This window comes from Myotis nattereri (genome assembly GCF_964212035.1).
Source record: "Myotis nattereri genome assembly, chromosome: 15".
Lineage (NCBI taxonomy): Eukaryota > Metazoa > Chordata > Mammalia > Chiroptera > Vespertilionidae > Myotis > Myotis nattereri.
This window is the reverse complement of record NC_138090.1, coordinates 25,714,062-25,727,695: the sequence shown is the minus strand read 5'-3', so window position 1 is coordinate 25,727,695 and position 13,634 is coordinate 25,714,062. Positions and strand designations below refer to the sequence as shown.

Genomic DNA, 13,634 nt, shown 5'->3' with positions numbered 1-13,634 from the left:
AGATCCACCTGTCCCACTGTCTGTCCCACCTTGGTGGGACCTCCCCTCCCAGACACAGGCATCTGTACTTTCCCATCACATTAACACTTTCATCCCAATTATGCAGCAATGGCAGAGCCCCAGGTTTAGCAATATCAACCCCATTTAAAATCATCTTCTCTCTTTCCCACCTCTTATTGTTGAAGTCCAAATTATCCAAAATTTATAAAGAACTTATACAACTCAACACCATAAAACCCCAAACAATCTAATTAAAAAATGGGCAAAGGATCTATCTGAATAGATACTTCTCCAAAGAAGACATACAAATGGCTAAGAGACATATGAAAAGATGCTCATCACTAATCATCAGAGAAATGCAAAATAAAACCCACGTGAGATGTCACCTCACAGAATGGCTACCATCAATAAATCAACAAACAACAAGTGCTGGTGAAGATGTGGAGAAAAGGGAACCCCCGTGCACTGTTGGCAGGAATGCAGATTGGTGCAGCCCCTGTGGAAAGCAGTATAAAGTTTCCTCAAAAAATAAAAATAAAAAAATGAAACCGCCAGCAATTCCACCTCTGGAAATATATATGAAGAAACCCCAAAACACTAATTTGAAACAATATATGCAGCATTATTTACAATAGCCAAGATTTGGAAGCAGTCCAAGTCCCCATCAGTAGATGAATAGATAAAAAAGCTATAATACAATGGAACACCACTCAGCCGTAAAAAAGAAGGAAATCTTACCTTTTTCAATATCATGGATGGACCTGGACAGTATTATGCTCAGTGAAATGAGCCAGTCAGAGAAAGACAAACACCATGTGATTTCACTTATATGTGGAATCTAATGAACAAAGTAAATAAACAAAATAGAAACAGACTCATAGATACAGAAAACTGGCGGACAGCTGTCAGAAGGGAGGCGTGGTTGGGGGCCTGTATGAAAAAGGTGAAGGGATTAAGCAAGAAAAACAAAAACAAAAAACCCCTCACAGACACAAACAGTATGGTGATTACAAGAGGGAAAGGGCGTGGGGAGGTAGGAGAGGGTAAAGGGGTATAAAGGGTGATGGAAGGAGGCCATTTTGGATGGGGAACACACCATACAATAGATAGATGATGTGTTATAGAACTGTACACTTGAAACCTATATAATTTTATTAACCAATGTCACCCCAATAAGTTACAACAAAAAAGTCTAACTCCCCTTTTGGGAATGAAAAATAATTTCCCTGCTTGTCTGCCAGCTTGCTCCACAGTTAAGGGGCTGATGTGGAGACCGTGGCACACTCTCAGGTGTTTCAAATCAGGAAAATAAGACACATGTTTATTAAAAGTGTGTCTAATACTTAATTATCTGTCTCTCAGATGAGAAGATTAGATTTTGGAAGAGAAAGATTAATAACTTTCAGAGATAAGCATGCACTTGGACCTGCATGCCGATTGTTTACTATGAAACAATGTGCCAATGAGGCATCTTGTCTTCGCTCGCATTAGATTCACTGTGGATAATGATCATTTAATTAAATCTCGTTATGAAAATTCCTTCTTTCTAAGCACTTTTTGAAGACCTTTTTTTTTTTTTTTTTTTTGCCTTCCATCCATCAATGGAAAACCCAACCCAACAGTCCATTTCTAAATACCAGGCAGTGTCTACCCCTCACCCTCTGACAGTTCAGTCCATAGAACCCAGGAGAGCACAGAATTTGCAGATTGTCCTGTTTAATCCAGATTTCTCTGCTACTAGGCTGGGCAGCCTTGAACAAGTTACCGAACCTCTCTGAATTCATAAAACCCTCATCTGTACATGGAGTTAGCCAATGCCTTTCTCATAAAATTGTGGTAACAATAAAGTAGGTCAAGTGTCTGAGATTCATAGGGCCATGTATGGTGGCTCCTTTCTCTCTCCCTTCGGGGACTGTGCTTGGCACTGGCAGACACCCCTGGTCATTTGGGAACAGAGCTCTGAAGCCACTCTCCTCCCGGGCTGGTTCGCTGCTGGGAATCAGGTGGCGGGCAGTGTACCCACTTAGCAAGCCTTGTCCCCGGTGCCTTCAGCCGCCAACTCTTATGACGCGTACCTCCCACTCACCCACATCATTAACAAGCTTAATTTAATGGTGGTTTGCTCCTGACAACCAGCCCTTGGGAGCAGAGAAGGAAAGCAATTGGCGCCTGCCTCCCGTCTCTGGTTACGGAGCCGCTCACCCACCTGATGGTTTGATGCTGCAGGGAATCGGGGTCCGTGGCGTTCACTGTCAGCAGCACGCTGCCCACGGAGATGTCCTCCTGCCTGGTCACCATCATGGGGTCGGGGTAGAAAACCGGGCCCTCGTTGACATCCAGGACAGTAATGTGGACGGTGGCTGTGGAGCTGGGGCCGTAGGACACGTCGGGTACCAGCGGGTCCTCGTTTTCCACTTTGATCAGCAGGGTGTGAAAGGCCGAAATCTCATAGTCCAGAGGCTGGAATGAGAGAGAGGGACTGAGCGTGTGCGTGTGCACATGTGGGCCACAAAGGGCAGACGCTTTTGCAAAAAGTCCCCTTGACATCCCTCAAGGGAAGGTAGATGTTCAGGGACAGAGCCAGGTTTTGTGGGCTAAGTTTTATGCAATTTGGGATCCTCTTTAAGAACAAGAATATGAAACATACACATGTGAAGTTAGGTATCAACATTGTTATTCTTTTTAGATTGAGAAAGAAATGACAACACGTTACTCATGTAATGAGCCTCAGAGACCTGGGGCCCCCCTTCTAAGATCCCTTTAGGAGACTCACTGGCAACACTGACATGAAAAGGCTTCTCACCTGTAACCTGTAACACTCGGCAACTCTGACACTCCTGGGGGCTCAGGAGGATGAGGGACCCCGAAGCCTAAGCTTCAAGAGATTCATGGTAGCCCTGTCTGTCACCAGGGAGATCCAATGGGAAAGGCAGACCGAGGCTCCATTTTTAATGCGTCCCACTCACTCGCTACATGGTCTAAGGTCTGGGGTCTCTACAGCATTTCACGTAGAGGGTCTCCTCCCACAGGGCGCATTTCCCCCAGGGTGTCGTGTAGGGAAAAGAATTTGAGAGGCTGAGACACCTGGGGTTAAGCTGCTGTGCCCTTTCCCACCTGAGGGCATGAAAATATGTGGGGCGTTTTCAATTGTCACCATGGCTCGGGGCTCTCGGGACATACATTGGGCAGGGGCAGTGATAACAGATAACACAGTGGTGATAACATAGTGGTGGCCTGTCCTGTGCTCAGGGCCAATGAGCAGCCATGAGACAATAAACTGCCTGCCCTAGCAGGTGGTGCTTCTACACGTGATGTGATGCAACCCAGTCCTCTGCCCCCTTGGGCTGTCACTCACGCTGAAGCGATGGTTTAAGGTGAGAGGGCCATCTTCACTCCCAACTAAAAGAGGGCCAGGGTCAAGTCCTGGCCCTGATGTTAATAACTATAGGACTTATGGGACCACAGACACGTCACTGCACCTTCCGAGTCTCAGCTCTCCCTTCAATGAAGTCCCAGTGCAAAGCACTGCTGTAAAGATGGGGGCAGATGACACATGTCAGACATTTCACGCAGAGATTGGTCTAGAGTCAGATGTCAGAACAAGCTGTTAAGATGGTGAGAAAGAAGAGTGTGGAACTCAAACAGCTGGACAGCCACTGCCCTCCCGCCTGGCTTTACATGGGTGTTCCCAGGCCCTCATTCCCTAAGCAGAATGCTGGCTGCGGAGTAACCGAGATGTGAACCATGGCACCGAGAGAGGGGAGCAGAGAGAGTGAGCCACGCAGTGACCGCCTGGCTTTACGGAGAGCGAAACCTCTCTTGTGTTCACTTCCATTTGCATAACGTGGAGGCAACAGTTCCCTTTGTGTGATGCCTGTGGCCTGCCCACCCGGAGCTGGCAAACCGCTGGGTCTCTGCCCCAGTCCCCTCCAAGGCCGCCCTGGGTCATGCTGGGATAAGAAGCCCTTTGTTTTCTTGGGCCTCTGACCTTATTGAAAGGCTGTGTCTGCTGCAGGGTCTGTGCTGGGGATGGGAGGAAGTTGAAAACACAATAAAGCTACAGAGATTCGATTCAATGAATGTTTCATCAAGTGTCAGGAGGGGGTGTGGACCACTGTCCTGGAGGACTTAAAGGCTTGGAAGAGCTGGCCCACATGGGAAGGGTGAAGGAGCTGGGGCTTGTTGTCTGGAAGACGGAGGATTTGGAAGTGATCCAACCGAGACTTTAAGTCTGACGGGTTTGGGGATCAAGGATGCCTGCTTACTGATGCTTCCTTCTCCTCTGAGGACAAAAGACAAAACAGACTTCAGACGCGGGTGGATTATATTCGGCTGAAAGAGTAGCTGACATTTTGAAGTAGGTTTACAAAGCAACTAAGGGTGTTTCTGACCAGAAGGATTTAAAGAGGAAACCAGTGCTCATTTGCCAGGACCAGTCGGAGTTGGTCCTGTTGGGAGGCAGGACTCCCCCGCAAACCACACAATCCTGAGACTTCTCTAGTTTTTCAGGGCGCTGCCTGCTGCTGGTCAGGACAGCGCTACTTGGGGCTGGCGGCCCCATGGCCATGCCCACATCCCTTTTCCCTTACCCACCTTCCTAATGAGAGGATAGGGGCAGACATTCTCTCTCTCTCTCTCTCTCTCTTTCTCTCTTCTGGCTGCTTCCTTGCTTCCTGTCTTGCATCACAGCACAGGGAAGATGTGATGCCTGGGCCTTTGAGCCATTTTCTGTCCTTGAGGAAAAAGCCAGAACATCTGCATTGTCCCTGCTGGCTCTCTGACGCCTTGAGTTGCCTAGAGCCCCTCCCTTAGTTTAGTTATGGAGACAATTAGATTTTCTGTATTACTGAAGCCACTATCAGCCTGCGTTCTGTGATTGCAGCTGAAAGCATCCCTGGTTGCTAGCAAGTGGAGAGCACGGGGGTGTGGCCAGGCTGCCTCTAGAGCAGTGGTTCCCAACATGGGACACACGGCCCACAGTGGGGCAATTTGATTTTTAAGAGGGGCAATTGGAGAATAAGTTATTAACAATGATTTTTTTGCATTTCTTATGGTTCTAGGGGCCTCATATACAGTATATAAATACTAGAGTCCCGGTGCACGAAATTCGTGTATTGGGGGGGGGGGGGCGGGGGTGTTCTCTCAGCCCAGCATGCACGCTCTCACAATCCAGGATCCCTCTGGTAGGGTCCAGTCCTGTTGCAGCATGGCTCTGGTTCCCCAGGCTTGTGGGCCAGGGTGGAGGGACCCAGAGGCCAGTCCGATAGCAGCACGGCTCCAGTTCCTGGAGCCTATGGGCGGGGGGTAGGGACCAAGATGCCAGTCCGATGGCAGCATGGCTCTGGTTCCCTAGAGCCTGTGGGCAGGAGGAGGGGCCCAGAGGCCAGCCCGATGACAACATGGCTCCGTTCCCAAAGCTCCTTTCTGCTGCCGCACTGCAGGCAGCCGGGGCTCAGGACAGACTCCCGCCATGGGCCACTGGGACCTAGGGCTGACTTCTGCCGTGCTGGCCGGGACCCAGGACTGACTTCTGCTGTGCCGGCTGGGACCCTAGCCTATTGTTTGGTTGTCCATCCAGACGTTTAGGTCATGATGGACTATAGCTCTTTATATATTAGGATATATTGTGACATATTGATGCATTTCAGTTCTCTATTATATGTTTTGAAACTTTATTTGCTACTTTTTCATATCACTTCATATTATTATTATTTTTTAAACAATTTCTCAGTGACTTCTTCCTCAGTACTTCAATTGTCCTTTCTTTTATTTTTCTCTTTCATGGATGCCATGCTCTTTGGAAGCTTGTTTAGACCAAGCTGATGGCCTTTTAGGCTTCCTCTAGGTGAATAGGAGTTCACTTTTTGAATAATAAGAATTACATGTCACAGCAGGGACATCAGGATTTTAGAGATGCTTAGGTGGGGCATGGCCCACAAAAGGTTGGGAACCACTGCTCTCGAGGGCTGTCCTGGGCTCTGACCAGGTGTGCTGAGAGGCAGGGGGAGCTCGAGGCCTGGGTAGGGATGCGTGTGGCAGGCAGTGGACGGGAGGGGAGTCTCTGTCCCGATTCTGAAGTACAGGAAGTCCACTCCCTAGAAAAACTGAAGCCCAGGCAGACCCCAGGCTCCATGAAACTTCCTCCTCAGGAGTCTGCAGGTGGAAACTTCTCATTCAATGGCGGTCCTCATCCCCAGGGCTGTGCTCTGCAAACACCAGCGCCACCTGGGGCACCTCTCCTTCAGGTTCCGGTTCAGCAGGTGCTGCGTGGTGTGGCCTGCATGTTAACTAGTGTTCCAGGTGAGCTTCTAGGTGCTAACATTTCAGACACATAGCATTGTGCAAACACAAGCACACGTGGGAGAACTGTGCTCCTCCAGGGTCCCAGAGGGGGATGCATATTTCCCCAGGCGTTGTCTTTCGGTGCAGGCCTGGGAAGCTGCTGACAGCTTTTGCAGACATGAGGCCAGTGAATGAGGACAGGCAGTGGCCGTGTTATTTTATGACTTTCACAGCTTTGAAGCCGCCGTGGTGGGTGCCGGGGGCAGTGTCAGGATCTCCTAACAACTCTGCTGTTGCCGGTGTTATTAGGGGAGAAGAACTCGGAGGACCTAGAGGCTGCTCTTTCCTGGCAAACATTTGAGGTTCATTTTGGAAGAGGTGTGGAAAGGGCAGGCCTGGAGGAGCCCAGAGCCCTCATGTTCTGGAACAAGCTGGAAGCTCTCCAAGATTTCTATTTTCAGTGGCTTCGGCACCCAAGGGCACTGTGGAACTTTGTGGGTGTAGTTGTTTATATGGTCCCATAGCAGCTGAATAATGACCACCAAATGTGTCCACCGTTCTTATTCCCCGAGCCTGTGAGTATGTGCTTAGATGGCAAAAGGGACCTTGAGATGGGGAGGTGGTCCTGGGTTATCCCAGTGAGCCCGGTATCATCACAAAGAGCCTTCAAAGAGGGCAGCAGGCAGGTCAGTCAGAGATATGAAGACGCTGTGCTGCTGGCTTTGAAGATACAGGAAGGGGCCACGAGCCAAGGAATGCAGGCAGCTGCAGAGGCTGGAAAGGACGAGGAAATCGATTCTCCCGTAGAGCCCCCAGAAGGAACCAGCCCTGCAACTTGAGTACCCTGAAACTGATCTTGGAGTTCGGCCCCCAAAAGTGTAAGGATAAATTTATGTTTTTATAAGCCACTGAGTTTGTGGTCATTTGTTACAGCAGTCTCAGGGAACGTACACAGGCTCTCATGCCTACCACTGTTCTGAATTTGTTTACATATTAGCTCATGAATTCCTCACATCGGCCTGAGAGGTGGGTGGTATTATCACCCTCGTTTTATAGCTGAGGAAACTCAGCCACAGAACACATACGTAGGTGTCCTGGCCCAGGGCACACAGAGGGTAGGTAGCAATGTTTCTGCTCTGTCCATGGCTACAATTACTATCAATATGATTACTTCCTGCTTGTGAGGCAAATGGCTTCGCCTACCAGAAAAGAAACTGTCCCAATGAATGTCCTGGCTTGGCAGAAGCTCCCAGAGAGTAGAAGTGTATGAAAATCCTGTTAGGACACTGAGCCGCCAGTACGTTCTGCCAACACCACCCTCCCACCCAGTGTTTCCAGGGCACTGGCAGGAGCCTAGGGCTTAACACTCATTATCACATTTCCTCCTTGTTCCACCTGCAACCAGAGGGTCCGCATGCTGGGCAGCAATGCGCACAGGAGGTTTCACACCAAGAACTAGCCCGTGGGTGTAATTATCTCATTTTCAAGAGAATAACTGAGACCCTGCTAAGAAAGATTAAAAAGAAATGTAATAATTCCTATTTGGAGCACAGATCTTTAGAAAACCTTCACTCACTCTATTTTTGCATATCTTTGATAATTCATTGTTAAACACATGGAGAATCTCATTTAAAAATTAAGCTTGGGTTTTTTAAGGTTACACATAAGTTTGAGTTTTCTGGAAGCTGTAAAACAGGTTAGTTTTATGGTGGTGAGGACACCAGTACACCCTTAAGTCATGAGTCTTTTTCTTTTGAATTCCGGGAGGGAGCGACTAGGGCTGACTTATCCTGGACAGTCCCCATGTAATGAGGCCATGAGCCCCATCGCGGGCCTCAGAGCTCAGGTGCGGAGGGAGGAGCAGCTGGAAGCACCCCTACCTTGACGACGGAAAGCATCCCCTCGTTGTTCTGGGGGTTGGTGTGGATTTCAAAGCTCTGGCCAGGGTTTCCATTGATGATGGTGTAGGCAGCCCTCCACGCGCCCGTGGTGAGGTCATCCTTGTCTTCAACTGTCAAGTTGACAATAACTCCCACGGCTCCTTCCTCAACTGTGGCTTGAAACTGCAAACAAAGCAGATGGTTATTGTCATTATTTTGAAAAAATACACACACACACACACACACATACAAAAGAAAAACAACATTGGAAAGACCATTTACAGAACTCTTTAACCATAGGCTTTGACATTATCATATAACCTCATTTAATAATGAATAATGAAACAGGAAGAAGATTATGATGGAGAACAGTAGTGCCTCTTCTTTGTTCCCTTCTCCAGTCTACCTGAATGTAGACAGTCACAAGAACCCAGGGGGAGGATTGAGCCACAAGAGGGAAGGGGTTTGGGTCCCCGTGTCACCACATGGAGGGGAGCAGCCTAGCATCAGGTAACACCTGCCTGAACTGTTGATGAATGAGAAACAAACTTCTGTTGAGTTTGTGCCTTTCTATATTTTGGCTTGCTTGTGTTCCTGCAGCCTCACCTACCCTAAATTACAAGGTGACCAGATAACCAGATAACCCTCCCAAAACCTGGGTCCTATGGTTCTATTCTAATTCAGTTGGTCTTGGGTAAGGCCTGGGCTTAGCATTTTCTTAACCTGCTCGCATAATTCTAATACGAAGCTTGGGGTGAAAAGCATGATTGAGTCCAAGTTCAAGGATGGCAAGTTGTCAATGAAAGAGCCAGGCTTGTGTATTGGTGAGGCTACCTGAGCTCATCAGTGAAGAGACTGGAACTGAACCCCTGCGTTTGGCTACAGAGCCTCTGCTAGATTGCACCATATTCCCCAATGAAGAAAGCCAGTTTCATCCTTCCCACCCCTTGGACCCAACTAGTGTGACTTTAAAGAACTATCTTCTAAGGAAATTCATAAATCAATTGTTGGAGGCCTTGTTGTACCTGTGTTTTTATTGTAATACATCTCAAATACTTGTTGCAAGTAGGTGTGTGGAAATAAATCAATAAATGAAAAATTGGCTTTCCCATAGATAGAGAATTTCACAAGCTATCATTAGCACATTCCTTTAGCTGGAAGCATAAAGTATTGTTTTGGTGCTTACCTCTGACACAGTACAGGTGAACAGTAATCCATTTGCAAATATTTTACAAACAAGTCATACCAATAAGCTGACAAGAAGAAGAAATAGCTTGGAATTTCAATTAGTAGGAAAGCGAGTCTAGAGACAGTAAGATGACATCAAAGAGCTTTTGTGTACAAAGGAAGTAATTTGAGAAATGAGGTTTCGGAAGCAGCAGCTGATTAATTGACTTGCAAATCATTAATCATAAGCCTTAATCTTGATGCCTTGGGGGGTGGGGAGCGGATGGGAACTAATTTGTCTATCACACCTCAGCAAACCTGGGTGAGTTGTTTCCCTTCCGTGAAAGGGCAGCTGGGGAATGCTTGGAACATGCGCGCAGGATGGAAAGCAGCGGAGTGAGGAGGGACATGGAGGATGCTAGCACACAGCATAGTACTAGACACATGAAAATATGAGACACAGCTCCAGGAGACAATTATTTTGGCCAATTCCTCTGATTCTTGTTTAACTAAGTCCTATCTTATGTCTTTCCCTCCTCCTCATAGAATTCCTGAGCTGGAAATCTAGACCACTGGTTCTCAGCTCTGTCTGCACATTATAATCTCTTCAGGGGCTTTCAAAAAACACGTTTAAAAAAAGCAAAAAAAACCCCAACCCTCCCAAAACCTGGGTCCTATGGTTCTATTCTAATTCAGTTGGTCTTGGGTAAGGCCTGGGCTTAGCATTTTCTTAACTTGCTCGCATAATTCTAATACAAAGCTCGGGGTGAAAAGCATGATTGAGTCCAAGTTCAAGGATGGCAAGTTGTCAATGAAAGAGCCAGGCTTGTGTATTGGTGAGGCTACCTGAGCTCAGTGTTGAGGGGCCCCCAGTGCATCTGAGCACAGCAAGAAGGAGGCTGTACTGCTGTCTGCCGTGTGTTCAGGAGGGGGACATGGTGGCACATGTGCTATCTATTCCTTTCAGGTCGCAGATGAAGATATAGGTACAGAGAGGGAAGGAAGGAAGTGGTTTATCCAAAGCTGTTCAGTGACCCACAGGTCAGATCTAAGGTTCCTGGATTTCAGCAGTCTCTGCTTTCAACAAGTTCTATTACTCATGCCCACATTGCTTATGCCAGTCCTTCGCCTCTGCTGTGGTCCAGACCCAGAGAGCTAGCTCTCTGTCCCTACTGATCACAGTAGACGTCAGCTATCAACCTGTCCTTGTGCCTCTTCTGACACCTGTACCTTAGAACAGCAGGTGGACAATTACTGGCATGGTGAGTGCTAAGACTGGAGGATGCTGGAAACCATCAGTCAGGTGGAAATGCTGTTACATCCAATACCTAGGTGAGATGTTGCTTTGTCAAAGGAGCTGAATGTTATGTTGCTGAGGTGAAGACACTATAAGAACAGATCATGATTTGAGGAAACTGGAGGCTCTGTGTGCATCTGCCTTGTATAGGGCTTTGACTACAGCCCTACACAAGATGCTAGGTACACAGAAGGGACTCAGTAGGTATATGCTGAATGAATGAATGAATGAATGGCTGGTCTTAAATGTAGGAAGTGGAACCTGGCATCAGAGGCGAGGGCTAAGAGGAAATGTGAAGGGATCGAGCTATGCAGGAGTGACACTAAGAGGGGCTGACTCATTGATGGATGCTTGATTCTGCCACTTCCCTGAATGCTCGAGAAAGGTAGGGAATGGACTGCTCTCTCTTGTTCTCCAGGACACCTCACAGGGCTGCATTATGACTTTGGTGGACCTTAGACACTTTTACCTTCATTGGTCCCTCATACCATAATATGTTTTCATGGGCTTTAAAAATTTGATATTTTTCTGATATAAGGAAACAATTAAAATTTTCTTTGACCCTAAAAATTCTTTTTTTAATTGATTTTAGAACCTTAGGCACTGTACCTAATGGTACAGTGGATAGTTCATTCAGTCCTGATTTCTAGTACATAGCACAGTACTAGGCATATGAAAATATGGTGGATGAATAGATGAATAAATCTGTAAAATTAACATTTAGGCCATGTCTAAGTAAGACTAGCCTATGCAGCTTCACCAATAACCTTTTTATTTCATGTCTACAGAACCTACTAAAGCTGGCTGGCACTGAATACCTTTTTAGTGTGTGAGCAAATGAATCCCAAGTGGAATGAGAGGATGGTATTGTTCTAGGAATTCTCAAAGTATGTATTGTGGCCCTAACATGCCCTTAGATGTAGTAATGTAGAAATGTAGACACATTTACCTGCAATCCATCTACCCACTCACCATCCACCCATCCATCATCCCTTCCACCCTCCCTCCATCTTCTATCCAACTTTTATCTATCTATCTATCTATCTATCTATCTATCTATCTATCTATCCATCTATCCATCAACCCATCTTCCAGCATTTGGTGAGATGGCTTTTGCATGCCAGGCGTGATATAGTATTATGTTCTGGGGATACACTAGTAAAAAAACAGACATGGTATAAGTATAATTATAAAAATGTGTTAGGTGCTAGGAATGAAATAACATAGTTCCTGGAGAGCCTGTACCTTGGGCAGATGGTGAGCGGGGTGGTACCTGACCCAGACTGGGGAGGGTCGTTAGGGAAGAACTCCGTGGGGACTGAAAGAAGAGGAGGAGGTAGTGAGGTGAAAGTGTGAGTGCATTCCTGGCATCTGGAACAGTAGGTGCAAAGGCCAGTGGCAGAGGGAGCATGATGCGTCTGTGGAACAGGGAAGGTGGTTGTGGCCGGAGTGCAGGCCAGCCTGGGAGAACTGTTTGCTATTGGACTCCAGAGGAGGATAGAGTCAGGTTACGCAGGGCCTTGTGGGCCATGGAAAGGCATTTGGAATTTACTTGCAAAACAAAGTGGAGTCTAATCAAGGAACTGGATTATGTTTAAATCTACTCCTGAGAGAATTCAGAAAAAAAATCTTTAAATATAGAAAACATTCAACATAATTATTATAGTCTTTGTTAACACCATTATCCGATTCTTGCATAAACTATAAAGCCAGTTTCCTTGAGCATCCATTTAGAAACTCATTATTGCTTAATTAAATACTCACCCTATTAATTCTATTCAATGTTTTAACCCCATTATGTAATTCAAGAATGGAAAATTAAATAGATTAAAATGAAATAGTGCCATTTTATATTTCTATAGTAATGCTCACTTTGTGATTTAAAAACAATAGACAGACATTAATTTCCACACCAGAGAAGGAGAAAATATTGATTGTAACATTACTTCCTTTAATTGGAAAAATAGATAAAGTTACTTTTCTGTTAAACTGTGTGGCAAATCAAATACCAGATGCAAAACATATTTTTACATAATCAGTGTGAGCAATTGGCTTGGGACGTCCTGAGGCTCATTAGCTCTCTCCTCTAAATTCAGAACTGAGTTATTTCATTCTTCTTTCTTTGACAGGCGGGGTGAGTTTGGCATGGACATTTATGATTTGAGGAAGCTGGAGGCCCGGTGTGCATCTGTCTTGTACACGGCTTTGTCTCCAGACCCTGCCTGAACTCGCCACAAAGGTCATCCATCACAAGGGGAAGGAGGGACTTGCATTTTATTATACACCAAGAATGAATGCTCTTCCTCATAGAGCAAAGAGCTGGTTTGTAGGTTAAGGTTAACTTAGAAGATGCGAATAATGATTAGCAGGCGAGAAATCTGCGTGTGGGGAAGAAGTGACAGTGGATGATGGTAAGGGATTGGACATATGCAAGCTTGAATACTTGATGAAGGGAGTCCAGGTTCATGAGCTGTCCACTCTGAGGTTTCGTGGAGAACTGATGTTGAACTTGAAAATCTGGGATGCAGTTATCTGGACCCTGGCTTTGGAATATTAAAAATCAAGTTCCCAGAAAATTTTATAAACATCAATTTCTATTTATGAGGATAAAAGGGTGAGGGAGAGATAATCAAAAATTTAACTTGCAAACACCTTTACTTATATTTATGTAAAGGATATGGAGTTTTGGAAAAATCTAATCTCTGGCTGATGGCCTACTGGGTAGAAACTGTAATTAATATCAATAATACAGTACTTTCAAGGACTTTGGCACATTGTCTGGCATAGGGTGAGAAATACATATTTGTTAGTGATGATGATGATGATGGATTTTATTCTGTATCATATGAAATTCTTAGAAATAAATTGGAGAATATGGCTTAAACCCCTGTGATTCTCTCTGTTCTCATTAGTCTGCTTATAATCTATAATAATAAAAGTGTAATATGCTAATTAGACCGGATAGCCCAACGACCGTCCGGATGTCCTTCTGGATGAAACTGCCATGG

The 13,634-nt window shown here is 46.0% G+C and overlaps 1 protein-coding gene across 2 annotated transcripts in view; it reads right to left on the bottom strand.

Annotated features, from left to right (window-relative positions):
• The window catches only part of CDH13 (cadherin 13), a gene marked incomplete at its 3' end in the record, with an annotated part of 1,052,451 nt that overhangs the window by 89,185 nt on the left and 949,632 nt on the right, over positions 1–13,634 (bottom strand). For both annotated transcript variants that reach the window (XM_081106984.1, XM_081106983.1), the window contains exons 9-10: positions 8,163–8,345; positions 2,207–2,460 (exon numbers count right to left, since the gene is read on the bottom strand). In XM_081106984.1, coding sequence (XP_080963110.1) covers positions 2,207–2,460; positions 8,163–8,345 — 437 coding nt within the window. The remainder of the gene's footprint in view (positions 1–2,206; positions 2,461–8,162; positions 8,346–13,634) is intronic.